The sequence below is a fragment of the Artemia franciscana genome, chromosome 15 (assembly GCF_032884065.1).
Source record: "Artemia franciscana chromosome 15, ASM3288406v1, whole genome shotgun sequence".
NCBI lineage: Eukaryota > Metazoa > Arthropoda > Branchiopoda > Anostraca > Artemiidae > Artemia > Artemia franciscana.
The window spans coordinates 35,279,870-35,306,474 of NC_088877.1; the positions used below are offsets into that span (position 1 = coordinate 35,279,870).

Below are 26,605 nucleotides of genomic sequence, written 5' to 3' on the forward strand. Positions count from 1 at the left end.
TTTTTTTTTTAAGATTTGAAAACACAAGAAGGTGCATTTCTAAGCTTGAAATATCTGGATTCTAATACGATTTTGCTGGCCAATTTCTGGATCGAAGGAAACCCCTTTCTTTTCAGGTATGATATATGTTTGTAGGAACATTTTAAATTCTGACTTCTTTATATAGGAAAAATCACCCCTCTGCTCAGAGGTTGGATGGATTCTTGTAAAAAACCCTGGCTTACATATAGCAAGAAATTTTGGATTACAGCTTTTAGAGCATTCTATACGCTACAGATGGAATATTATTGGCATCCAAGAAAAGCTTTTTATAAAGGTAAGGGTCAAAAATTAATTTTGTTGAAATACATAAAAGCAATCCGAGATTAATGTATAAATTTGTAAAAGCGGCTCCGTGATTAATGTATAAATTTGTAGAAATAATGACAATGTAAAGAAATCAGACCATTCATTTCAGCAAAATTTTCAGCATTTGTTGATATTTTTTTCAGTTCGTTGCCCCCTCCTCCCTCAAATAGAGTCCATTTTACTAATCTGAGTAAAAACTTCTCATTATTTTCATTGTGAACCTATTGTAATTAGAGGTAGCCTACTTATAAAAGGAGATTTGGATGACAAACTTTGCGTAAAAGGGTTACCCCTCAAAGAAGACGCTGTATATGGACAGAATTATTCTTGTGCTTTCACCCAGTTACATAACTCTATTTTCGACTTTCCAACATTCTATCTCAAATATTAAAAGCTCATATATTTTCTGTAATATTTTGACGATAATAGTTTTTAAAGTACCTAATTTTCTAATAAAAATTATTAATTAAATTACTAAAGCAATAGATTATTGACCCTGTGTTTGGCCATTCAACTGCCATTTTGACGAATTTAGAAAAAAAATGCATGTGTTACCTCTCCCATGATCACTCGATTTGTTTCTTTTTTTCTCGTAGGTTATGGTTTTTACTATTTGCTATATAAATCTGGGAGGGGGTGGGGGCATCTGAATGTAGAAACATTGCATCTCTCAAGGGTTGGCAGCTCACTTTCCCAAATGGTGTTAACATCTCCGGACCAAGATGCCATATTTACACATTTTAATATCAAAGACTTGAACTTGAACTCAATCAGGGAGAAAAAGAAAGATCGCTATTACCGTTGTGTTGTAATGTGTGCTTTGGTTTCGTTGGCTTATCTGTGTGACCTAATTTTGTGAGCCATTCGCATCATTCCTTATTTCTTAAGAGGCAAATAACTCCACCTTTTCAAAGGCGTTTCTAAGCATGCCAAGCGGTTTATGGGTACGAATTTTACCCTCAATTTTTTGAAAAAGTTAAAAAAGTGCTGTAAATCTTTCCAAAATGTGTCACAGTCACAGAAGAAGCTAAAATCCGGAGTTATTACAAATTTAATTGATTCCCTTTAAATGAGAAATAATTTGCCCTTATTGGATACATCTACCATGAGTTGTGTCGGTTCAGTTTAGGGAATTTATTTTTACCTTGACAGGTTTTTATAACTATGAACAAATTAGTGTCTTTGCCCTAAGTGACTTGGTCATGTCTAACTAAAAGCGTCACCCTTCATCGAAGGACGGAGGGAGTGATTTATTTCTAATGAAATTTTGATATTTTATCTACTGTTTACTAACTAAAATCTGGGTCTTTGCATCTATCAAGATATCATCAAGAAACCTAAAATTTTGTATACTACGTCATAAGACTTATTTAATAGAAAAAAGTTATCATATTTGTTCGTAAGACACAAAGAAAATGTGTCATTTTCTCTTTTGGGCTTTGGGCTTCATTTTCTCTTTTAGTGTCATTTTCTCTTTGGGCTCGAACAGATCAAAGATACCAGTTTTCTGTGTTATAAAATTGTAATTTCGAAAATTTGTGCAGAGATTATTTATTTTATGTTTAATTCAGTGAAAATTCTGTTCCCAGAGATGTTTTTTTTTCACCCTTTCCATTTTGCTTGTCGCATTGCCAAGAAACAACTGATTTCTTTTTCGTGATTGTGTTAAAATTCCTCCTCTCTAACATCGTAAGAATTGAATTCTGCAAAACCCAATTGCTTTTCTTCATTCAATACAGAGGGCACGGTAAACTTAAAGGAGATAAAACTGGCGCTAGCGTCGAGAAGCAAAATCACCAAAGCCATCTATCATTTTGCGGTGTTGTTCTATTTTTCAGACTAACCTAAACTGTGTCATTCTTGTGTTTTATATACTTAAAAATCTGCATCTGAAATATACAGAAGGTAAAATTCAGTCACCAATAGGCTTACCAGGTTAAAATCAACTACTTAACTTGCCAGCGCTTTTCTGAACTAACCAAAATCAACTGTGTAAACTGGATTATCACTTAAATAACTCTTGAAAGTAAAAAATGGTGGTTAATTATCACTTACGAAGAATATAAATTTTAATTTTAACCGTGTAAAATTGCAGATTAATCGTGTCAATTATTACATTAAAAAAAAAAAGTTTTTATTTAAGCCGTCAGGTGCTCCACTGTAAGTGCCGCTCGTAGTTTTGAATTATCTTCAAATGATTATTCTTCAAATCATCTTCAAATTCTATCGTATTCTTTTTAACAAATCCTCCCGTGTTAATTTGTTGAAATTTCAACTGCTATGAGTTTCTAATTGCTTTGAATTAGTGTACTATTGAAATAAGTGTATTTGTCGATTTCGTTATTTTCTTTTGTTTAATTGACAAATAACAGGGTTAATTATGCATGATTTTAAAATGTAATTTGAATACAGGAATGTTTAATTGCCTCTAACTAAATTCATTCATAAGTTTTATTTATTATTGTTGGTGTTGTTACCTTAAATTAATTTAATAATTATATTTAATTAAAATGGTTGATGTAGACTAATTTTCACCCTTAAAAAATTAATTACAAATAAATCATAATTAAATAGAGTGTAGATGGTTTGCATTCATTTGAGTAATTACATCCATCTTGGGCTACTGCATTCTTTATTTCAAAAGAATGCAGTAAAATGATTCTGAACTGAGATATTTTTTCGCTAAAACATTTTATTAAAACGTAACTAAAATCAGCACCGAATTGCTAGTTTTTATAATTATTTTATTTTTTAAAATTGGCTTGTGTGTCTTTTGTATAATAATAGTGTATTATTTTGCATAATAATTGTTTATGGGGATATCTGTTACTTTTGAAAAAAAAATACGTGACACACTACGACCTATATAATTGATTAACTACCACAGTTAAGATTAATTACACAGCCAGTATTATTGATCAAGCTACAAAAATTTTTTGAAATCAGAAAAAAAAGGATCTTTTAGTACAATTTAATAAGACACTGAAACGTTGATTAAAATTAAAAAAAAAAATGTTTCTCTGTTCTTATAAACAAGTGATTATAAGAAAGGCATGTTTGACACACCTAAGAGGCGTAGTTGAGGCAGCTAAGAGGCGGGATTGACATGCCTCTTACACTTGCATAGTAAAAACGGATCCTGAGAGTAAAATCATGCTATCCTGGTTACTAGTCTTCACCATCATAAGCCACCGAAGAAAAGATTAAGCTGACATATTTGGACTATAGAAAGATCGAGAAGTAGTGTTCAATATATTTAATCGTATATTTCTTAGAATGAATTCGGAACAATAAGACAATTTTGCTCTCAGGTTGCAATATACGTATACCCACTAACAAGGCCATCACTCTCAATCCCTATCATACACTTGGAAGTTTAAAAAGAAGGACTGGATCGTATCCCTATCATCAATCAATCCAAGTATAAATTTGTATGAAGGCAACTCCTTGTTATTGTTTTAAAAGTGTAAAAGTAAAAACAAACATATAAACAAATTTTTATGTGTTTTGTAAAGTTGTTTTGGTAGCCTCCTTTTGCCTACCCTCCAACGAAAATCCTGGATGTGGCCTTGGAGACAACTGTTAGATTTTCTCTTTTTGTAAATAAAAACAAAGTTGTAGTTTTAATAAATTATTTTTTCTCGTGACTTAGAGTTTGAGTTGAAACGTCCTGGGGCAATTTTGTTGTCATTTTCCGACTCTCGCAAATATTTTGGTGTTGAAAAATTTAAGTCTATTGGATTTTGAAGTATTTTTGTATTAGCCTGTCATTTTACTCTTTAAGCGTGTGTAAGAAAAGGAAGCCAGGTAATAACGCTTTTTTTTACAGGCTGTTGTTATATCAAAATTTTGCCCAACAGAACTGATGCAATCCCTAATTGGCTCTTAAATTTTAAAGACCGGTTTATTCGAGTTATTGTTTACAAATAAACTCTATGTTTCTCTGTGCTGTGACTTAAGTTTCCTTATAGAATCCGTAAGAAAAGTAACTTAAAACTGTATTTCTATTATGTCTTTGCGAGGGGGACTTCTCCATTTTTCTGTGTTGATTTAAATCTAAAAGCGATTCTTCAGTGTCTATTATCCATAGCGATTATCCATTCCGCATATTAATGTTATAAAAAGAATACTTCGAAAAATAAGAGTTTTTGCCCGGTTTCCACCAATTGCTTAAACAAGGAATTGCGTGTGAGGGGATGAAAAATTTGTTTATTTTGAATTTTTACTAGCGAAAGTGTGGTGAAATTTATGGAATTAGTTTCTGCTTTGCTTTCTTTTACGGTTCATTGTGGAAAGACTTTCCAATTGTGCAAAGATTTTTACCTGAAGTGTAACAACTAAAATAAAATCATAAAAAAGATGCCGGTATGAAAAAACCTAATATGGGGTCAGGAGGCAAAAGATGTTTTTATTTTGATGTCCTTGGTACTTGAAGTTCCTTTATAGAATTTATAAAAAAAAAATCAATTAGATTCTTTTTTTAAGTTTTTGCTGGTGGACTCCTCCCCCTTTTTTGTGAATTTACAGCAAAAAGCAATTATTTTCTTTTTTTAAATAGGATTGCGCCATGGAGCTACTCAATGGAAAGATAGAAAATATAGCCAGGGAGCCTAGTTATCTCAAAGATGGAATTGGTCGTCTGATTGTGGAAATGGCAAAACGCGAGTGGCCACAACAGTGGCCTACTTTTCTGACAGAAATATTTGAGGGCTGTGATATGCCTAATCATGATTTCAAAGTTGAAGTTTCTTTACTTGTTCTTCTTCGACTATCTGAAGATATAGGCCTACTTGAGGTTAGTATTGCCAACTTGCATCCAAACATAGTTAAATAAAAATCTATATAAATAGAAAAAGACGCTTTCTGTTCCAGACGATTTTTTCCAGACTTTTTTTATTGGTTCTTCTTTGTCCATTCTAAGTTTTTGGCCCACAGAAGACTTGTAATACCGATTTGGGTCCTAATGTAGTCCCAAAATCGATGGCCTTATCGAAAATGCTCAGAATTTCGGGTCTTAGAGATAGAGACTAGAGCGCATGAAAGCTATAAGTATCACAGACAGTACAGCTTTATCAAATATAATAATGTTAACAAAAAACTTAAATAAGAACAATTAAAAACAATAATAATAGGAACATTTTTAGGGAATATTCACTTAAGGGTCTAAATTTTATTCTGAAAGTAAGTAGATTAGTTTTCCTCGAACTTTTACTATTTTAAATAGATACAACCAGACTAGTATGAAGAACATAGGCTAGTTTTAACAATATATACAAGGATACCTGTTTTGTCATTTTGGGAAAAGACTTCTTTTGACTTTGGTCAAGCTTTTGAGCAAGCTCACCTGAATAGATTCGTATTAAAAATCTGAGTTTTTATTTGTTGTGAAAATCCAGCTAAATCTTGTTAATACTCTTCGAAAAAGCTGTTAGTTGCTATAGGAACCGCGCGACGTGGTTGTCTTCGCGACAGTGAATGGATGGGAGCTGTGGATACTTGACAGTATTATTAAGCAAGTTAGTTCGTTTTAGTTACGTTTTTAATTAAATTTATGCTAAAAATAAAATAAAAATGAATGTAGCAGATTCAGATCCAGTAGTCTATGGGGGCTAACTCAGTTTTTAAAACTGTTATATACACCTATTTATTTTGGTCGAAAAAACGTGAAAAAAAGGCATCAAAAATTTGTTTTTATGCATTTTGTTGCGTTTTTACGAGTTGACCAAACATTTAGGAGGAGAGGTTCAAACCCTTCTGGAAGTGGCCTTGGCGTATTAGTTACGTTATTACTGCTCCAAGTTTTCTTTATGTTTCACCTGTACGATTTCTTGCGATCTGCGTAGTAGCGAAGGTAAAGTTGCCAGTTATCGCTGGGCTGGGAGAACTAAATAACTGAGGGTGGTGGTCTCGGACGGGCGGGAAAAAAGGGTTCAATTGATAGACAACTTTATGGGAGGGAGTAAAGGCAATGGTTGTTTATGGTTTAGCAAGGAGGAGGAGTAGCAGCTGTGTTGGCCTCAGATAGCTTTATTAGTTGTTTTTAATAGTTTTAGTAATAGAATAGCTTCAAAAATCTTGTTATTTTAATTCTTCTCATATATATATTAACTAATTGAATAAATGGTAAGATATTGGTTCATCTTTTTGTAACAATGCTGGTATTGCTCACACGTTTAACGGGGATCAGATATGTGTGGTTCTTGTCGGGGATCAAATTCCTTTTGAGTCCATGCGACATCAAAACAAAAATTTAGTTTATAAAAAGAGGGAAAGACACTGCAGCAAGAATTTTGCAGATTATCAGAAGCATAATATATGTCAAAATACCTTGCCAAATAGTCTCTTTGCTTGTATAACGCCATTAAAGAAACTATTTTTAGCCTTGTAGTTGAGTGATAAATTTTTTTCGCGTTTGACACGTAAAGGAAGCAGCATGGTATATTGCAATTTTTCAGCCAAGTTTCTTTCTGCATTTTGTAGTATTTTTAGGGTGTTTTGTTCTTGGACAAAATTATTCGACATTGACAATTGTCCGATTTTCAGTAATCATTCGACTGTTTACATGGATAGCCTTTCGGAATTTCTGTGTTTGTACAAGTCACCCTAAAAAATTTCCAAAGAGCCAAGCAATGTCGTTTTTGAACAAAAGCTAATAATAATGTAACCAATTCTTATATTTATAAATGGTAAATTTGTGATAATAAATAACTTGTTGAATAAGGATTAGTGATATTTTAAAATTAAGTAAGTTAAACCAGTGGGGCAAGTCGAGTTATATTTTATCTGTTTTCTACCACAGTGCTTCTCAAGGAATCATACGTAACTTTTTTTTGAAAATACCTCGTATAAGATAAAGCAAACTCAAAACCCTGAAAGTGTACTTATTATGTTCTGATTTTTGAGAGTCGATATGCAGATAAGATGTGAACATTAGAATTTCAGGCCAGCATTGTCATACTTCCTTAGGATTGTTTAAATTGTACTTTCTTTTTCTTTTCATTTATATTTTGCAGTATCTCTTTTCAAACTAAGTCTTAACAAAACAACATTTTAATGAGATAAGCACTTAAACTAAATCTAAGGAAAAAGTTTCCTTTTAGAAAAGTTCATTTTCAAAAATATCCGAACTTTTATTTTCTTTTAGAAAGTTGAAAATCCGAAAAGACGTCGCGATTTATATCAGCAATTCACGACAGATCTACCACTAATTCTCGAATTTTTGAATGTTATTTTGGGTCGATATGCCAGTCCTACCCTTTTGGCCAGCCCACGAGAGGAGGTCCAGACCGTTGCGTCGACTTTAATATTGGTAAATATTTCTTTTTTTTCGATTTTGTTTGGCATTTTGAGCTATAAGATGTATAAAAAGATGAAACGTTTGACTCACCTTTTCTGCCAATGCGATACTTTTTTTTTTTTAAGACGCAATGCTATCCTTCGAAAGTCCAATAAATAATGTCTGGTTGAAACCCTACCTCCACGTAACAACATACACACTCAAGGGGTGGTGGATAGAGGGATGGTAGTCCGCTGCCCTGATAGTAATCGTTATAGTGTCCATATTACCCCCCCCCCAGAAAAGGGGGGAACTGTTTTGTATCTAAGCCAATCAAGTATATTTGCTGCAAGAAGGTAATGGATTAAACCTCTTTCGAGAAAGTTGTCTTGCTGCTCGTATTGATACTACTAAAGTAGTTCATTTTTGGATTCAATTTTAGAAATGAGTAAGTAGTATATATTAAGGCCAATGTAGTAAAGCTGTAATAACTTTCCCTACTAAGTAGCTGCACTCCTCTTGCATGAAGTACAATCCTGTTCCTTAAAGCAAAAAAAAAACAAAAAAAAAAGAAAACAAATAAACATGCATCCGTGATTTGTCTTTTGGGAAAAAAATGCGAAATTCCACATTTTTGTAGATAGGAGCTTGAAACTTTTCACTAGGGTTCTCTGATATGCTGAATGCGATGGTGTGATTTTCGTTAAGATCGTATGACTTATAGGGGGTGTTTTCTCCTATTTTATCCGCTGAATTTTGATCCGGTGACTTTTGGGAAAAAATGAACGTGGGAGGGGGCCTAGGTGCCCTCCAATTTTTTTGGTTACTTAAAAAGGGCGCTAGAACTTTCAATTTCCATTAGAATGAGCCCTCTCGTGACATTCTAGGACCACTCAGTCGATACGATCACCCCTGGAAAAAAAACAAAACAAAAAAACAAATAAACACGCATCCGTGATCTGTCTTCTGGCAAAAAATGCGAAATCCCACATTTTTGTAGATAGGAGCTTGAAACTTCTACAATAAAGTTTTCTGATACGCTGAATCTGATGGTGTGATTTTCGTTCAGATCGTATGACTTTTAGTGGGTGTTTCCCCCCTATTTTCCAAAATGAGGCAAATTTTCTCAGGCTCGTAACTTTTGATGGTTAAGACTAATCTTGATGAGATGTATTTAAAATCAGCATTAAAATGCGATTCTTTTGATGTAACTATTGCTATCAAAATTCTATTTTTAGAGTTTCGGTTACTATTGAGCCGGGTCGCTCCTTGCTGCAGTTCGTTGCCACGAACTGTTTGAATAAAACACACCTAAATTAGCTATTTTGTTTCCTAAGCGTTGTTATAAGACGTTGAATCATGTAGAAAGAGTTTGGGATCCGTGGATGCTGCAAGAATGCAGCATCCTGCATTCTTGCAGGATGTTTTGCTGGGCTACGAGCTGTTTTGAAAGAGTTGTCAGGCTGCTCGTATTGCAGCTACTAAGATAGTTCTTTTTTGGAGTTGGTTTTAGAAATGAATTATATAAAAAAGAACATTTTTTTTCAACTGCAAGTAAGGATTAACATTAAAACTTAAAACGAACAGAAATTATTACGAATATGAGAGGGCAACCCTCTCCTCAACATCTCGCTTTTTACGCTGAAGTTTTTTAGTATTTATAGAAAGGCTTCTTATTGCTCTAATTAAACGAATCTTGTGTTTCAGGAGTTGTTCTTAAAGAATTGGAAAAAAATTTTAACTTTTGGAAAATCTCTTCTTCAGATAATTCATCCCCCCCCACCCGAAAAAGGTATGCATACTTCCCAACAAGAAATATATACGGAAACAATGTGCTAATGGCCAGGGGCTGTGGGGGTAATGTTATCTCCAAAGACACAATTTTTCGGCCTGTTCTGGTCGAACTTTGGTGTAAAGAGCGGTATAAAGGGAAAGGTCTGGTGTAGAAGGTAGTGGTAACCAATGGAGTCTATCCACGAAAATTAGGAACAATTTTTTCCAATTTTATTCTGCTAGAATACAAATAAAGCCATTTTTCAATAAAAAAAAAGCCTACTAAAAGAGTATTTGTCAAGATCTAGGGTGGGGGTAAATGTGCGAGGCAAGTGCCCCTCACATTGAAGCCACTGGCTGCAACCCTTTAAGTTTTAGCGTCGATCTTTTCAGTTTTTGTTGTTTAATTACAGAATAGGATAGATATCTTTTTTTTAAATGTATTGAAGTCAAATACTACTATTTCTCCAATTTAAACCGTAAATATGACTTTTGTACAGCAGAGAACGATACATTTTATGCCTATTGACATGCGTATCGACATATGCGAACATGCTGTATGTATTGCCATACATAAAGTAGACCTATTGACATAATTCACACCGGGGGTGGGGTGTTCTCTTTTTATGAAGGATTTAGAGTTTCTGGACCTTCGTATGATGGTTAGGCCCCGAAGAATGAAATTGCCAAAGTCTTTCACTTTTGCTATGTTGGGCCAGTCAAAAAGCAGTTCGTCCCCAAATTGGGTCAGAGAATGTCACAAGAAAATATTGAAATATAGACAGATTTATGTGAAGGGTTAAAGGTGTGAAGTTGTGAATAAATTGGAGCAGAGGAGGGGCATGTGCAGCTGGTTCTGCAATGAGTAGTAGTTGTAGAAGTTTGAGAAGTATAGTTAGCCTATTTGTTATTGGTCTTTTCCCCCTTTTTTAGGCAGCATTGAGAGCATTGAATTCCATCTATGAGTGGTGCAGTTTAGCCATTATTAGCAAGGATGAACCAGGATTCTTCATAAGACTTCTCCGTCTACTCAACGAGCCGCGTTTTCGGATTCTCGCCGCTGAGTGTCTTATTTCAGTGAGTTGAGTTTCTTCACAGTTGCTTCCCCCCCCCATTCTCCCCCCCCTCCATTTTTGTAATACCAAAAGTATGTTTTGATCTCTGGTTAATTCTAGTTCTCTATCAGTTCTAGTATTTCATTTTTGTACAACCTGAAATATGCGAGTGTGTGATTAACTAGGGACCAGTTTGTCTCTTCTAACAAACAATTCTAAATTTCTCAGTTCATTTTCTTATTTTACATATCCAATTTTTCGGTTTCAAGAGATTTAATAGAAGTTTATGGAAAAAGTATAACCCCGTTCAAGGATTGAATCCAATCACTTATGTGGGAGTGTCGAAGGAGAGGGGAGCTAATTTAATAAAACTGAAAAATAGGCAATTTATGGAATATTATGGAAATATAATCATGAATATATGGGAAAGTCAAATAAAAATGATTAAAATCTTGTGGGGGGGGGTTATGTTCTCAAATTTAGCCCCGTTATACGTATGATCTCATACTTTTCATCAGTTGATTACCAGGATGACAATTTCTGTATTTTGTAAAATATGTTTTTTTTTGTATGTAAAGGAATAACGTTTCCTTATAAGCTTCAAGGGTTTAGCCTAATATAAGCTTCCTTTCAATTGGACAAGTCTAAATTGTTCAGTAGCAGTTTTTTTCAGTCAATTGTACCTGTCTACTTTTTAGTCTAAGGGTATAATTTGGACTTTATAGAAAAATAGGAAGGCAAAATAAATCATACAAATACCGGGATGGGGGAGGGGGGGGGCGGTTACGAGCTTGAGCTTTATCTCCACTTTGTAGTATCAATGACTTCATGCTATTTTATCATTTTATTACCAAAATGAATAGAGTCTGTGAAATTTCTTTCGCTTTTATGTATAAAGAGTTATGAGCGAGTTTAGTTTTCTGAAAATCGAGATCTATGATGAAAATCGAGATCTATGATGAAAATCGAGATCTATGATGAAAATCGAGATCTATGATGGAAATCGAGGTCTATGATGAAAATCGAGATCTGTGATGAAAATCGAGATCTATGATGAAGATCACTTGGTTTCTTGAAACCAATAGCTGATAATAAAAATTTTAGCTTTAAACCACCCTTGATCCAGCTTACTTAGAATAAGAGTGGCGAAAATATAGCCCACCAGACCTGGATAACACTTTAATTACATAATTTTTAAGGATAGTAAAATCGTTCTAAATAAATAATTACGCGGCTTGAACGTCAAGTGGATATCTGAGCCTTTCATATCCATGTTTAAGTCGGGTCAACATTGGAAAAAATTGAGTGTCTTTCCAGGTCTGCAGATGAGCTCTTAATTAGATTATCGGTACCAGTGCCACCATTTCTACACTCTTAATATATTGAAGCTGTGATAATTGACACTTCTGTGACGCATGGAAACCAAAAATTATAGATATTACCAAGATTCTGGAAATAAAGCACCTTTCTATTGTTCGATACTGTTTATATTTGAATATGTGCATTTGATTATGCTGCATATTGAAATTTAAGTCAAAGCTCCCTGTTATAAACTCATTGTTGAATTAAAAGTCTAAGAATAAACCCTGGCCCATGGTGTATCTTGGTAGAACAATTTGTACTTTAAAAGCTCGTGCTTCATTTTCCTGACCTCTAAAAATTATGGTGATTCATTTTTAACTAAAAGATTATAATAGAAAATATTCCAACTTTCAACGTAAATAGACGGTCGCTTTTTTTCTCTTTCAGGGTTTTCTATCATTTCTTTCGTTATCTCAGTTTATGGATTATGTCAAACATAGTTCAGCTTTCCAAGTTAACCATAAAAGTAAAGAAAGCTATTTGTCGACTTTACATTTCTGAAAGATAGTAAACACTTTTAGTTGACTTTTACTAGGAAAGTTTTTTTTCACGGTCGCTTTTTTCTCTTTCAGGGTTTTCTATCATTTCTTTCTTTATCTCAGTTTATGGATTATATCAAACATAGTTCAGCTTTCCAAGTTAACCATAAAAGTAAAGAAAGCTATTTGTCGACTTTACATTTCTGAAAGATAGTAAACACTTTTAGTTTTGCTACCAACACAAGGGTTGAAACACCCGTGTTGATAATACCTAAAACTGTGGTAACCCTTTTAGTTGTGTTACCAACCCTTATACTCTGTAGAAATTAAATTTCTTCCGATGAAGTTTCTACCATTATTAATGCACGATATTATGATATCAAAATACTACTAATCCTAAAGACATCTGAATGCGTCACTAAGCTGCCTGAAGCCGATAAAGTTACATACACTCCACGTGCACCCCAACTTTCTCGAAGCTTCACTCTTTATATCCTCCCATGTAGTTTCAGTTTCCTTTAAATATCATTATATAATATGATTATATTTTTCAAGTATAATCTAATTTGACATGTGTATGCAGTGACGGTCCTGATATGTAACTGAGAGGCCTGGGTTGCGGATATGGCTTCAGGAATTCCCAATTTTTTACTGGAAATACTGGAATTAAATGAATTCAAATTCAAAATAAAAACTGGATTGATACTAATAAGATAAATTTAGAGCACAGTTTGCATTTTGCATTATCTTTGCAGATATATACTAATCAAATTCTTTTTGTTTTTCTTAATTTATTCATTTGTTTATATTCCTATTTCAGGTTTTGGTACTAATTTACTTGAGCCGTAACCAGAGGAAGGGTTTCCATTTAATCAACGGTTTTATTTTATTTAATTAAACTCAAATTGACTGAAGAACTTTGTCGTATGATAATCATTACATAGTTCGGGGAACTTCTTTGGGTAGGGAACAGATTGTCGCTCTTCATTTGATTTTGTTTTTCATAAATCTATAAAAGATTTGGATGTATGCACTACGTCACCTTCTAGCCTAAGGTTTCACACTTATTTCTAGTAATTTCTGCTTGTTTTAGGTTTGACATCTTATATAAGCTAGTTTCTGGCCAATTTAACGTATAAATTCCCTTTTTACGGTGTACATAATACTTGCTTGGCTTCTGGCAGGAAAACGAAAAATGTTCATTTGAAAACCGGTTGGTTCTAATTGTGAAAATGCTCCAGAGAAAGAATATCATCAGATACCTATTGTACGTAAATAACATCACGTGATTGTTTTCAGAGCTGTAATTGTGTGGGTGTTACAAATTTTTACCGCCTATATAAAGTGAGATTTCTCTTCTTGTTTTGGGGTCTAATATTAATTCATTGCTATTTGATTAGATTTTTCGTTATCCAACCTAAGCCCATTCGAGTGACTTAATACTTTCAGGTAAAATTCCCGCTATATCACCTCAGTCTCATCTATTCCAAGTATCTTGTGCTCAAGGGTCTCTAATTTCAGTCAGAAGACAATTTATAAAATATATTAAGGGGACTGAAAGGGAGGAACAAATTTAACAGAGATGTGGTCTATCTAGATCCTTTTCTTTCGCCATAAAATGGTAGTAGGCAAATTAGTACTTATCTGTTATAGCGACAAAACTCAAGAATTACGCTGTATAAAACTCGAGAACAAACCGGTTTCGTCTGTCTGAATTAAGAGACAATTAGCTTTAACTCGCTGGAAAACAAGTGGAGGATGACAGAATACCTCGGACTAGCATGATTTGGGCTTTATATTTGCACATTAGGGGTGGGGAGAGGTAAAGTATTTGGACAGCGTGAAGTTAGAAAACAACTCTTTCTTCATAATATGCAGAATAATTGTAGTTAACACATTTTGCATGCAGACCCGATATACTTAAGAGAATCTCTGCAAATCCTGTACGCTATGCAAATAGTGCTCAAGAACATTCCGAAACTGTTGAATCTTACCAATTCCCGACACTTAGTACGCACGAATAACCGACTGGCATTATACCGATTGTTCTATTGCCATCCTGGATATCTTAACCATTTAATACTCTCAGCTTTCATTGGAACCAGAGACGAAGCCAGTAATATATTTTCCGTATCACTTTTTATTTGGTTTGACCACTGAACCATTCCTGTTCTCATAGGTGTTAAGTCGGCGTGATCACCATACAGTTATTTTAGCGAAGATTTTCAACAGCAGTCAGATTGAGAGCATTATTTCTGCTGTTGGTTTTAATGCAGGTCAGTCAGTCTCCGAGGAAAGTTATGTTTTTGAGAAGAAATGTGCTGAAATTTTTATTAGCCTTGGTAGTGTTATTTCCTATTTGTGGTCCAGGAACGCAGATTTTACTTTACCAGATTATGCACCTACTCTATTTAAGGTGAGTTTTTTTGTGGTTCTGCAAATGCTTGAACAGAAACTTTATATTTTTTTGTTGCATGTTTGGCGTAAATTTCATAAATTGTGACCCCTTGGCGTGATTTTGACTGTAAAAATTAGTTTCTAAAATCAATAGTAACATGGTAAAATATGTTATTAATTTGTGGTTCAGGAATTCAGGCTTCTCTTTGCTAATTATATATTTATTATTTAAGGTGGTTTTTGTTACTATGCAAATTTTTGAGAAACACTCCTCATTTTTCTGTTGTATGCGCGGCGCAATTCCGCCTCACGCGATGTGACATTCACGCTTTTCTAAATTTGTGACTTTTGGCTCAACAAATCAACAATGATAAATCTATGTGTGTTAAAGATAAATTTCTGAGTTTCAGTAACAATATTATATGCTGAGTGCGAATACAATGCGTATTCGCGAATACTATGCGAAAACTGTACAATCATAATAATGTTGAGGAATAAAACTGACATTTTCTTTTGCTCAATAATTCAAATACGTGATTCTAGTAGAATTTCTTTCGTTGAATTCAAAAATGTGATCAGATTATTCCAGAGCTCCAGATGCATCTAAGTTTGAAGAGATTTCTGCCCTAGAGTTAAATTTCTACCTCCGAAAAGATGTTTTCCTAGGTTTATTCAACTTCTTTGGGTTTATTCCCCTGGGTGGGTTTATTTACATGTAGAAATTTTTTCTAGGACTTGAAAGACATTTAGAGGCATTATTACAGGAATTTCAGCAACATCGTGGCAAAAGTAATACTACTGATCGTCTAGGAATTGTTTTGTAAACAGTTGTATTCTAAGGGCAGGGGTTCACCCAGTCGGATTTTTGAAAAAGTTCAAATTTGATTAACTTGCAAAATTGTCGTTTAGGACTTATAAGATGGCATATCAATCTAAATAAAAAGATTGACTCTCCATACAAGAGTAATTAAACTTCTATCTTTCCCCGAAGCTAGTTTTCTATTAAATTATAGTATGAGCAGAACGATAAAGGGAGAGCTTTGGTAAGATTATAGCAATTCATATAACTGGCTTACCAATAAAGTGAACATATGACTTGATTCCGTTTTTATGCTCTTTGCGAATATAATAATCGCTTCTACCTTCAATTCAAATTTAAGCGCTTTTTAACCCAACCTAAACTAACCTTATTATTAATAATTCTAGCGCTGAGAAAATGTAGCATTAATTTTTCAAAAATGATGGAATAGATGGCGCTGAGATAATGTAGTATTATTTTGTGGAAAACGAGCGATAAGTCATACTTTAATTAAAATTAGTCATTTTTAAGAGCTCAAAAAGTGCTTAAATTTGCATTTGTGGTAGAAGCGATTAGTATATTCGTAAAGAACATAAAAAAAGGCATCAAGTGGTATGTTTGCTTTATTGGTAAGTCAGTTATAAGAACTGTCATAATTTTTTGAAAATTCATCATTTTTAAGAGCTCAAAAAGTGCTTAAATCTCAATTTAAGGTAGAAGCGATTATTATATTCATAAAGAACATAAAAAAAGGCATTGAGGGGTATATTCACTTTATAGGAAAGCCAGTTGTATGAACTGCTATGATTTACCAGAGCTTCGACGTTACTCTCTTCCCCCACAAAGCAACATTGTCGTATTTTAAAATTGTTTCCAAAAATACCCACACTGTTCAAAAAACTTAATTTGTTTCTAATTTTCATAGTATTTCATCAATGTTCTAGTGCTTTTAGAATACTTTGTAATTCAGTTTGCAAGGAAAGCAAAAAAGTTATTCGTTCTGAAGAAATAATCAGTATAAGGAAATTTCACGGTAATTTCACGGTAATACAGGCTGTTTGGTCGAGAACAGCAGGAGCTGGAGACTATTATGGCAATAATGTTGTTAGTAATAACAGTATTGATACAAAAAAAAAAAATTCGGCACTTACAATGCTAAACTCTGCAATGCTAAAATTTCACTCAAGTTCTAATAGCAAAAAAACCTTAAAGTAATAATGAAAAAACAATCCATTCGGGGAACTAATCCTCAATAATTTTTACTTTGTTTTCAAGGTTTTAGTAGATTTGGCCGACCATGACAGTGTTGTGATACGCGAGGGAGCTGTTCTTCAGCTAAATCTACTATTGAAAATTCCAAAAATGGAGTCTACGCAGTTTCTGGAACCGATTATCTCATCATTAATACCTGTTTTAATTCGAAGACTACCAAAGGTAAATCTTTTTGGTAAATTTTATGTTTATTGGGTCCTCAAAAGACAGGAATCGCCTCAAGTTTACCTGATAAAGATAGTAAAAAAAAAATCTCTTGTTTATTTCAACTTCTTTTTTAACAAAGTTTAAAATTATAATTGCTTCAATCACTCCTGCCTTTTTGCTCGAAGACTTTCCAAGTTAATTTTTTTTTAAAAACAACCGTTGTGTATCAAGTCCCTTAAGAACTAGACATTTAAAAAGCTTGCATTTTGAAATTTTGAAATTAGTTACGCTGTCTAAAGCCAATACCAGTTTTAATCGGAAATTAACGATCTTGCTTTATGCGTTGCTTTACTTTAGCCATCTTGCTTTACTTGTTCTTAAATGTGAAATAATATTTCTGGGATATTTACCACAAAGCTACTTTACAATGCACGACCCCTTGATGGTGACTTTCTGGGGTATGAGGTGTGAAGAGACAATGATATAGCAAGACCTCTTCTAGGAACCTGGGTCAGGCTATTCAAGCGCGGCTAGGCGCGTAGCTGCGATTTTCTAACATTTTGTCACAATACCCCTCCCTCATTTGGTACAAAATCTGATAATACCAAATCAAAAACAAACACACTGACATATGAAAAGCTGATAAGGAAGCAAAGTTTTCTCAGAGGAGAAACAATGAACGCTATTTAACAGCACCTAACAATTTCATAATTATGAAAGTCTAAATCATGCCACTGCTTGTATGAATTTTTTCGTTTTTGTTTTTTGTTTTTGTTTTTTCGTTTTTTGTTCTAGTTTTGTACTTTTTTTGGGCAAAGATAATAGAATCATTCGTCTAAAAGGGCACAGAAATATGAGTGCACCCATTTGTTATAACTGACCTTTAGGGGATATAATACCTTAAAGTTATGCTGCGACCCTCATCGTCTTCAATCGGCACAAAGACAAAGGGTCCATTAGCAAATTCACCCAAGGTATTCTTCATCATCGGTACTTGTCGAGGATCTATGGAATTACATGGAATATACGGCAAGCTTATCAATCTAAGCGGCTAGAACCATAAAGACCAGCCAAAGAGGTCAAACTCCTCAAATGATAATTCCTTTGAGCTGATTTTTGGGTTTTCCTAGCAGGTAAATTCCTAGAGATTGTCCTTTCATGAACTTTGAGTAGAAAATCCTGCTCCATTTAATTGACAAAAAAAAGAATACTTTCTGATGTTGTAAGTCTCATCAAAACAGGATATTTCTGTCCCAGGCATAAAACACGAGAAGTTAAATGGCTTTTCTCAGATTACTCAGAAAGTGGGTATCATCTTTTAGTTTTATAACATTTATAGGGTCTCTGTTCCTAGATCTACAAGCTGTGGCAAGACTTCCCAATCAATCAGTTCTATATAGTTTGGCCACCTAAACTAGGAAAGTTTATAATAGACGAGTTGTGGTAACCCTTTGAGGTAATACATCTTCTTAATAATAACCAGACCCTTGTTACTTTACCAATAATGAAAATTAGTTTAGAAACAAAGGAATCATCCTAATTTACGAAACTGAAGGTTGTATCCAAATCAATTTAGACTGCTTTGATACCCAGATTTTAAATTTTAGCTAAACTTATTCCATTTTTTCTCTTATTTTTTATTCCTAATTTTTATTTTTTATTTAAGAATTAATGACGCTTCTTGACTACTAAGGTCCCTGCGTCGGCCCTGCAGTGCATTCCTGCAGCGTGATTCGATCTCTGGGTCCCGTATTACCAAGTTAAGGTCAAATCCACTGCGCCACCACATGACTTTTTATTCCAAAATTTTCTGCACCAAGTACATTTAAATATTTATTTTGCCGCGTTTTTTTTTATCACGAGCTATTAGATGATTGTTGAACCTTCTTTTGAAGTGGTCGACAGAGAAGCTTTTAGGGATAACATCCCCTCGAAGACCGTTCCAAATCAAAGTGTAACGTCGAATGAAGCTGCTCTTCGTGCACTGTTCTCATCGTCTCAACCTTAGGAGAATCAGACCGAGCTGTTTCCCTTCGTGTCTGTTTTAACGACTGGATAATGGAGGCACAATACGAGCCAGTTTTTTTTTACATTTGATTTCATAGGGTAACGTTGCGCTGTCAGTGGCGTTACTACAAATTACTTCTACTACTAGCTACTCACCGCAGCACCAAGCCGTCTGAAGTCAGCATAGCTATGCACGCTCCTCCTCCATCCTAATGTATTCAAAGCCTCCCTCTTTACACCCTCCGAGGAAGCTCCCATTTCCCTTTAATATTTCTTTACGACATTCTCCCACCCCAACTTCGGATAACCTTCTCTCCTTTTAGTCCTAGACGGTTGGCCGAAAAGAACAATCTGTCATCCTTCTATCCTATAAAATTGTTCGTGTAACAGCACTAAAGTTTTAGATTTTATTCCTAACTTAGACTCTTTTTAGAAAACCTTAAATGTTCATTTTTTTAGTCGTCAAATTTGATCATGTTTTATAAGACAAACTATCCAAAATGCTCACACTAGAAATTGCTGACAGAAAACATGAAAAAAAATCTAAATATCTAAAATTGAGATATACGTAGAGGGGACCTTCGGGTCTGTTCCTCCCTCAAAACGATAGGTGTGTATAAATTTTTCTTTCTTGGAGTTAGAATAGCGTTTCCCCGTAATTCCATGTCCCAGAATAAAACCTGAGCACCGATTCGCTATCTCAGAACAGATTCTTGTCTATGGTACTCTTTACGCTCATATACTCCCCCTCCCAAATACAAAGCTAAACACCCTTTCCCCTCCAAACAAGATTCTATTCACGGCACCCTATACGGTCACCTCCGTCCTTTTATGGCAAATTAAGAGCGATTCTTATAATTTAAAACTCGTCGTTTTTGCGAATAAATACGCAGCGTCAATATTGGCTTACCTTAAGCTATTATTTTCATATTTTACTATATCTTAGACCTTTTTTTTTAATCTTTATTATTACAAGGATAAGTATTATTGCTAAACGCCAGTATTTGCTTTCATTGTTTCATTATTTTATTGAGTTCTAAAGATCATCATTATATTATTGTGTTACTTTTTATTTATTACATTATATTTTTATCATATATATTTATATCATTGTTTCATTATTTTATTGAGTTCTAAAGATCTTCATTATATTTTTGTGTTACTTGTTGTTTATTCCATTATATTTTTATCATATATATTTATATGTTATCATTATACAGATAATTTAAATCAAATTATAGTCAGTATTGAAGTGTAAAGCATCAATATTTTACTCTTCGATCGATGTTGACACTTTGCCCGTGTTAGGACTAAATCCGAAACCGCTGATGCACCTGGGTTTTTAATTCTGGGTCTTCTTTGGGTTTTTAATTTTGGGTCTTCTTTGGGTTTTTAATTCTGGGTCTTCCTTGGGTTTTTAATTCTGGGTCTTCTTTGGGTTTTTAATTTTGGGTCTTCTTTGGGTTTTAAATTTTAGTTTTATGGTTGTTGTTTCTTACTTCCTCTTGTCTTCGGAGTAAACCTTTGGTGCTAAACAATTAATGTAGTAATAAAATTGCAGAAACTAAAATTATCACTAATAGTTTAGCATTCTCCAGTAGAACTAAAAAAGCGAAAAAGAAAAAAAAATGCAAAACAAGCTTCAATTGACTGCATTTTTGTTGCATTTAAAAAATTTTTATAGTTGCGGTTGTAAGTTTTTTGGATACATCTGGAATTTTTGTAGAAATATGCAAATTTGTGTGTTCTTTTGGACATGCAAACTCTTTTAATTTCTTTTAAAATGGATATTGCTTGGTTAGTCTGCTAAATATAACCTTGAATATATATATATATATATATATATATATATATATATATATATATATATATATATATATATATATATATATATATGTTATTTAGCTACTATGGCAACTATTTAATTTATTTTTATTAGTTGAAAAAATGTTAAGCAAAAGTAAAACTAGAAATTTAAAACGATTATGAATGCAGCCACCATATTTTAATTTCATTTTATAGCAACCTTATTTGTTTGATAGTGCAAAAAATCGTAGATTTCTTTTCTTTTAGGTTCTGTGTATTCTTTAATTTTCTATTTCCCACATTTTTTAGTCTGTCCTTTCTCTCCTTGTCTTTTTTCTTCTCAATAGCTATTCAAAAATTGGCCTTGTTAAAATTTTTTACTATTGCTATTGCCAGTAATTTCTATTTATTTATGTTTCGTCGATAAACGAAAAGTATACTATCTTAAATAGTTCAAGAATGTTTTAGTTTAGTTACTGTGCTTTGGGGTCTTATTTTTGACAGCTATTTTCTTGTGACATGGCTGCATTAGGTTTTAGTTGAAATAAGTCAAAACTTGGGCAACCATTAGGGGCATTGCCTCTCCCCCCCCCCCCCCGCCCGCCTTGGAAGCAAGAAGACGCTAGGGAAAATGTATCACAACTGGAAAATGCTGAATTATGTCAAGTCAAAAACTGAATTTAAGGGGATTATTAGCAGCGTTTATGTTCATGTACCATTTCTACACGATAATTTTAGTTTTAGGATATACTTAGGTATACCTCTTGTAAAATATGAATTGTTGTCTATTAACATCTTAATAATAGTAAATTACCCTAAATGCTACAGACAAGGTCTTTTCAAGCACAGGGGGATTGAACATCAAGTTTTGTCTCCTGATCTACAAATTATGTCACCTGATCAAATGATTGAAATCATCTCATCTACTTAACCTGTCAAAAGTTTTCCATGCTAACCTTGGCTTCAATTTTTGCAACCTGCATTTTCAGTAAAAAAAAAAATAACGGAATCAAAAAAATCCTGATCAGTTATGTTTGAGAGAGAATTTGATCGTTAATCCTATAAAAATCCAGATGAAAAAACTTTGAAAATTCGGGTTTTTAATGAAGACAGCAGCTGCTACCTCAAAAGTGACGAAGCGTTATTATTTCTTCTTCCCGTATTGTGTCACCGAGGATTCCCCTAAGTTTCCCCTAATCTTTAGAAGTATGTGAAAATAATTATCTTTTTCAGGTTGGATACCCATCACGCGATGATGATCCGTCCTGCAAGCTCTCATCAATTGATTTTGACTCTGATGAAGAATTTGTCGAGTTGCATAAAAGATTTTCCTCAACTTCAATGATTGCTTTAAGATATTTAGTTGACAGAAATCCAGCCCTTTGTTTTTCCGAAGGCTTGAAGAATATGAAATTAACTATGCATCAAGTTGTGCAGAACTTGCATCTTTATCCGCACAAGGATTCTGCACTTTGTGCTACTGTGTATGCTGCTGCACTTTGTGTTGACTCGATTTTTGAGCATATATTCAAAGACGGATCTTTTAAAGAGTATTATATTGAGGCTTTTCAGTTACTACAAGAAATATCCCATCTTCAGCCAAAGGATATATATTTACAAAGTCTTCTTGTTAGTTGTGTTTCATCTCTTATCTATTCTGTGAGTAGCGTCGACCAGGCCAAGTTTGTTTCAACATATTGTTTAAGAACTGTAGATGAATGCAAAATAGAGTGCAATTATCGAAAACAAGAAAAATATGATTTACGAAGACACTCCTTTGCCGTGTTGGTTAAATGCGGTCGAGTTATTGGAGAGCATATGCTTCCACTTTTGGATGATTTTTTGTCTTTTTTAAGTAAAATGTATGACAATAGGGACTTTTCATCATTTGATATCGGGATGTTCAAAGAAATGATTGTGACTATAGTGAATCAGCTTAATGACAGTGCAACAAAGAAACATTATTTAACGGTTTTGTTTCAGAGGATTCCAGATCAGTGGAACAACCTCCCTGTACAAAGTTTTGAATCCTTTCTAGAATTTTATGGTATTTCAAGTCTTACCTATTTGTCCGAAAATTTTATAAAGAGAAGAAAGGATCTGATGGAATTTTTGCAGTTTTTGAAAACTATCTTGCAAAAACTTGAACCAATAAATGGCAAACATCCAGTGGAAAAGTTTTTAGTAGATTCGGTACCAAGTTTATTTCGTCTATTTAGGGGAGTTAACCAACTTTATGCCTCGTCGGATCCGTCTGTAGTGTCTGTACTTGGTCTATCAAAAAACGAGAAAATAGGCCTACTTTCTGAGGGAATATCACATGGTACGAATTACAGAAATGTACCTGTATCCATTTCAAAAACTGAATTCAGTATTCAAATGGAAAAGTTCCTACCCCAGTGTCATTCAATTTTGGCGGATATTATTGGCTTTTTGGGTGTTACACTTGGTAAACAGTTCTATTACAGTCCAGGACTTGCGCAAGCGTTGTTGCAGACATGTGTTACTAGATTCTCTTACTTACCTGGCTATAGGCAAAAAATGATTATTAAGAATGTGCTTGCAAAGATTATTGAAAGTTGTCCAATTGAAACGTACGAAACTATCACTTTGCCTCTCCTGAGTGAACTAATTGACCAAGGTAATTTTTCTTTATCTTTTATTCCATCTTGGTAAGCCTTATTAAGGCTCAAATGACAAAAGTATACTTCTTGAAAAACCTTACCTTCCAGAATCATTGTTGCACCCACCACTCTTTTATAGGTTAGATCTGTTTGCATCATCACTAGTATGGTGCACGTAGATTTAACCCCTTCGGGAAAGAAGAACAGGAAAGGGGTTTAGAGGACTTGCGGGATTCAATGAGAAGGATTAAGTCACAGAACCCTCTCCCGTGTTGACTTACGGCTGTTGTAGCTGCCACCCCTTGAAAAGTAATTATTTGTTTTAATAAATTTCTTCCAAAAAGCCATGCTGAGCAGGATATGAGACAGCACAGTTCTAAGACTGGTGAGGTGAAAAAAGTTTAGTGAAGTTTCTCAGAAGAGGAGGCAGGAGGACCTTATATCTGCGTATGAGGTAGATAGTTGGTGAGGAGAATGAGCAACTAAAAAACAATGAGTTTGGCAGATAGAGGTGACGATAAAAATACCTAGGTATGAAATAAGGTTTACGGTCGAAATAAAGAAGGAACCATTGGATATAGCCTGCGATTAGTAATTTTCAATCCAATTAAAAAGCGGAATTTCTATCAACAAACTATACAATAACGCTACTTATTTGAAACGCAAAAAAGGTTATTGACATAAGATCAGAATAATGTCGTATCTCGAATTGAGTCAATTACAACCAATGCCTTACTTAATTATTGTTGTAATCTTTGGCATTAGGAGGGACTTAGGTTTTCTGTTTGATCTTTTTACTGTTTGGAAGAATGCGCTATATTCTATTTTAGGTCTGCGTATTAATTTCATAAGTATTCTTAGTGTTTTGGGTTGTGCATAAATGACTAGTATGGCAAACTTATGCTGTTCAAAGGGCACTTATTGATCCTTTCTAAATAAAACTTAATTGTAAAGGAAGTTAAAACTCAGATAGTACAATAGCCTAGAGTATTAATATAATAATTTATAAAATATAATATAATGTTCAAAACTTAATAAAGCAAGCTGTGGCCTCTTTTTACTTAATCTCCTTTGTCTAAAATCTATAGTCATTCTTGTATATAGTTTGTGAGCTTTACTTTCCCCGCGTTTATTCATAATATTAAAAAAATATATATTTTTTAGTATTTTTTATTCATGTCGGGGTCATTTGAAATGTTATACATAAGAAGGAATTGTTCCCACTATGGCAATTGTATGGGCACGATGGCAAATTCTTATATAATTCATAATATAATTAATTCTTATATAGTATTAATATAATATAATTATATTAATTCTTATATAATTCATAATATTAAAAATATATATTAAAAAAAAAATATATATATAAAAAAATATATTTAAAAAAAAAAAAATATATTTAAAAAAATATATATTTTTTAGTATTTTTTATTCATGTCGGGGTCATTTGAAATGTTATACATAAGAAGGAATTGTTCCCACTATGGCAATTGTATGGGCATGATGGCAAATTCTTATATAATTTGGTATTTTGGTAAAAATTATAATGAGGAAGGAGGGGGAAACCCGTTCAACTAGTGAAAAGCTGGTGAATTTTAGAGAAATGATAGCAGTATTAAAAGGACCGTATAAAAGGTAAAACTTCGGGTGCATATGCGCTCTCCCTCCCCCTTCCCCTGCGCGCTTGTGTTACCTCTGTGATCTAAAATCAAACATTATGCTAAAAATAAATGCTTTACTGATTCTATATGAGGAATTGAAGCTCAATTGAGATCGGATTGAGGGTAAGTGTGCACAGATGTTTTGACCTGAGGCATCTTATGTTATGATGAGTCGTTAGTAATAAAACTAGTAAAAGCCCCCTTTGACCTCCCCTCGGAACATTTCTGATCCCATGTATAATTGAAACATGGGGTGAAAAATAAAACTTTGACCTATTTGAATCACCACAAGATCGAAAAGCATGCGTCTCAAGGAAAGGTTTCTCAGACTCGAACTATTCATACTAATAGTTTCATTTAAAGTATTTGGATTGTTTTTGTTTTGTTTTCAGTGTGTTAGTTTTTTACAAATTTTAATTCCCAAATTAAGTAATTTCAAGCGTGTCTTTGATCCAATTTTTAGTTTTTGAAAATTTGTATTCTTTAACTGAAAAATTTTGACACTTAGCTCAATGCATCAGGGTTTTAATACATTTTCACATTGTAATTTGTTGTTATTGTTGTATTCGCATGGCCTGAATTATCTTTTACAACAAATCAAAGCTTTTATAACGCTTTTACAATAAATCAAGCAACTATGAAATTGCAGATAACATGTTTGGGTTTAATATGGATAAGCTTTTCTTCCCCCTTGTAACTGATGGATAAGTTGTTTTTAGTGCCTTATAACTTGCTTTATAACTGATCATTCTCGTCGATTTTATAGTTATCATTCCCCTTGATGAGAGATGGAAGACTCTTTGGGTGAAAAAACAAAATGAAGAAACGGACGAAGCAGCCACAGAGGAGGATATTCTGGGGGAATCTGTTACTCGACATTTAACTAGGGAGTTTGTTGATCTTCTTTTTAAGGTAAGAAACCGTTCTTAGTTTCCTATTTTTTGCAATCAATTTTATTTGTTTTACTAAATTTAGTTTGCTAAGTTTAACTAAACTTAGAAGATTAAGAATTTACAAAATTTAGATTTTGCTAAATTTACTAAATTCATTTTACTAGAATTTACTAAGTTCTGTTTTCTAAGACTTTATTCAATTTTAAATTTTACTGACTTCACTAAATTTAATAAATTTAAGTTTTTTTTATTTATTCAAAAACCTTGAATTTTCCCTGTTTTGAAGTGTTTATTGCAACCTTACACGGTTAATTTTCGCTTACTGGGCTGCATAAAAATTTTCATATGGGTCAAAAATATCCATTGTATTTTTACAGCACTTGGTATTTACCAAGTGACATATAGCGATTGCAAATTCTGTCGGTCGGTCTTTCTGTCCCGGGCTCGCTATTTTAGGCACTTCCAGATAAGCTAGGACGATAAAATTCGTTTCTTCGTTTCCCCAATTCGACCATCTAGGGGGGAGTTGGGGGACGGTTAATTCGGAAAAATTAGAAAAAATAAGGTAGTTCTAACTTACCAACGGGTGATCAGATCTTAATGAAATTTGATATTTAGAGGGATATCGTGTCTCAGAGCTCTTATTTCAAATCCCGACGGTATCTGGGGACATTGGGGGGAGTTGGAGGAGAAACTGGAAATC

At 33.6% G+C, this 26,605-nt stretch overlaps 1 protein-coding gene across 3 annotated transcripts in view; it reads left to right on the plus strand.

The window, feature by feature from the left end:
* The window catches only part of LOC136036405 (exportin-5-like), a 70,406-nt gene that overhangs the window by 13,908 nt on the left and 29,893 nt on the right, over window positions 1-26,605 (plus strand). For 2 of the 3 annotated variants that reach the window (XM_065718613.1, XM_065718614.1), the window contains exons 3-10: window positions 167-316; window positions 4,907-5,143; window positions 7,493-7,657; window positions 10,331-10,474; window positions 14,473-14,709; window positions 16,765-16,923; window positions 21,955-23,362; window positions 25,776-25,921. In XM_065718613.1, the coding sequence (XP_065574685.1) occupies window positions 167-316; window positions 4,907-5,143; window positions 7,493-7,657; window positions 10,331-10,474; window positions 14,473-14,709; window positions 16,765-16,923; window positions 21,955-23,362; window positions 25,776-25,921 (2,646 nt within the window). Of the gene's footprint in view, window positions 1-30; window positions 117-166; window positions 317-4,906; window positions 5,144-7,492; window positions 7,658-10,330; window positions 10,475-14,472; window positions 14,710-16,764; window positions 16,924-21,954; window positions 23,363-25,775; window positions 25,922-26,605 lie in introns of those variants that run through there. The other variant, XM_065718616.1, reaches the window with a different exon arrangement.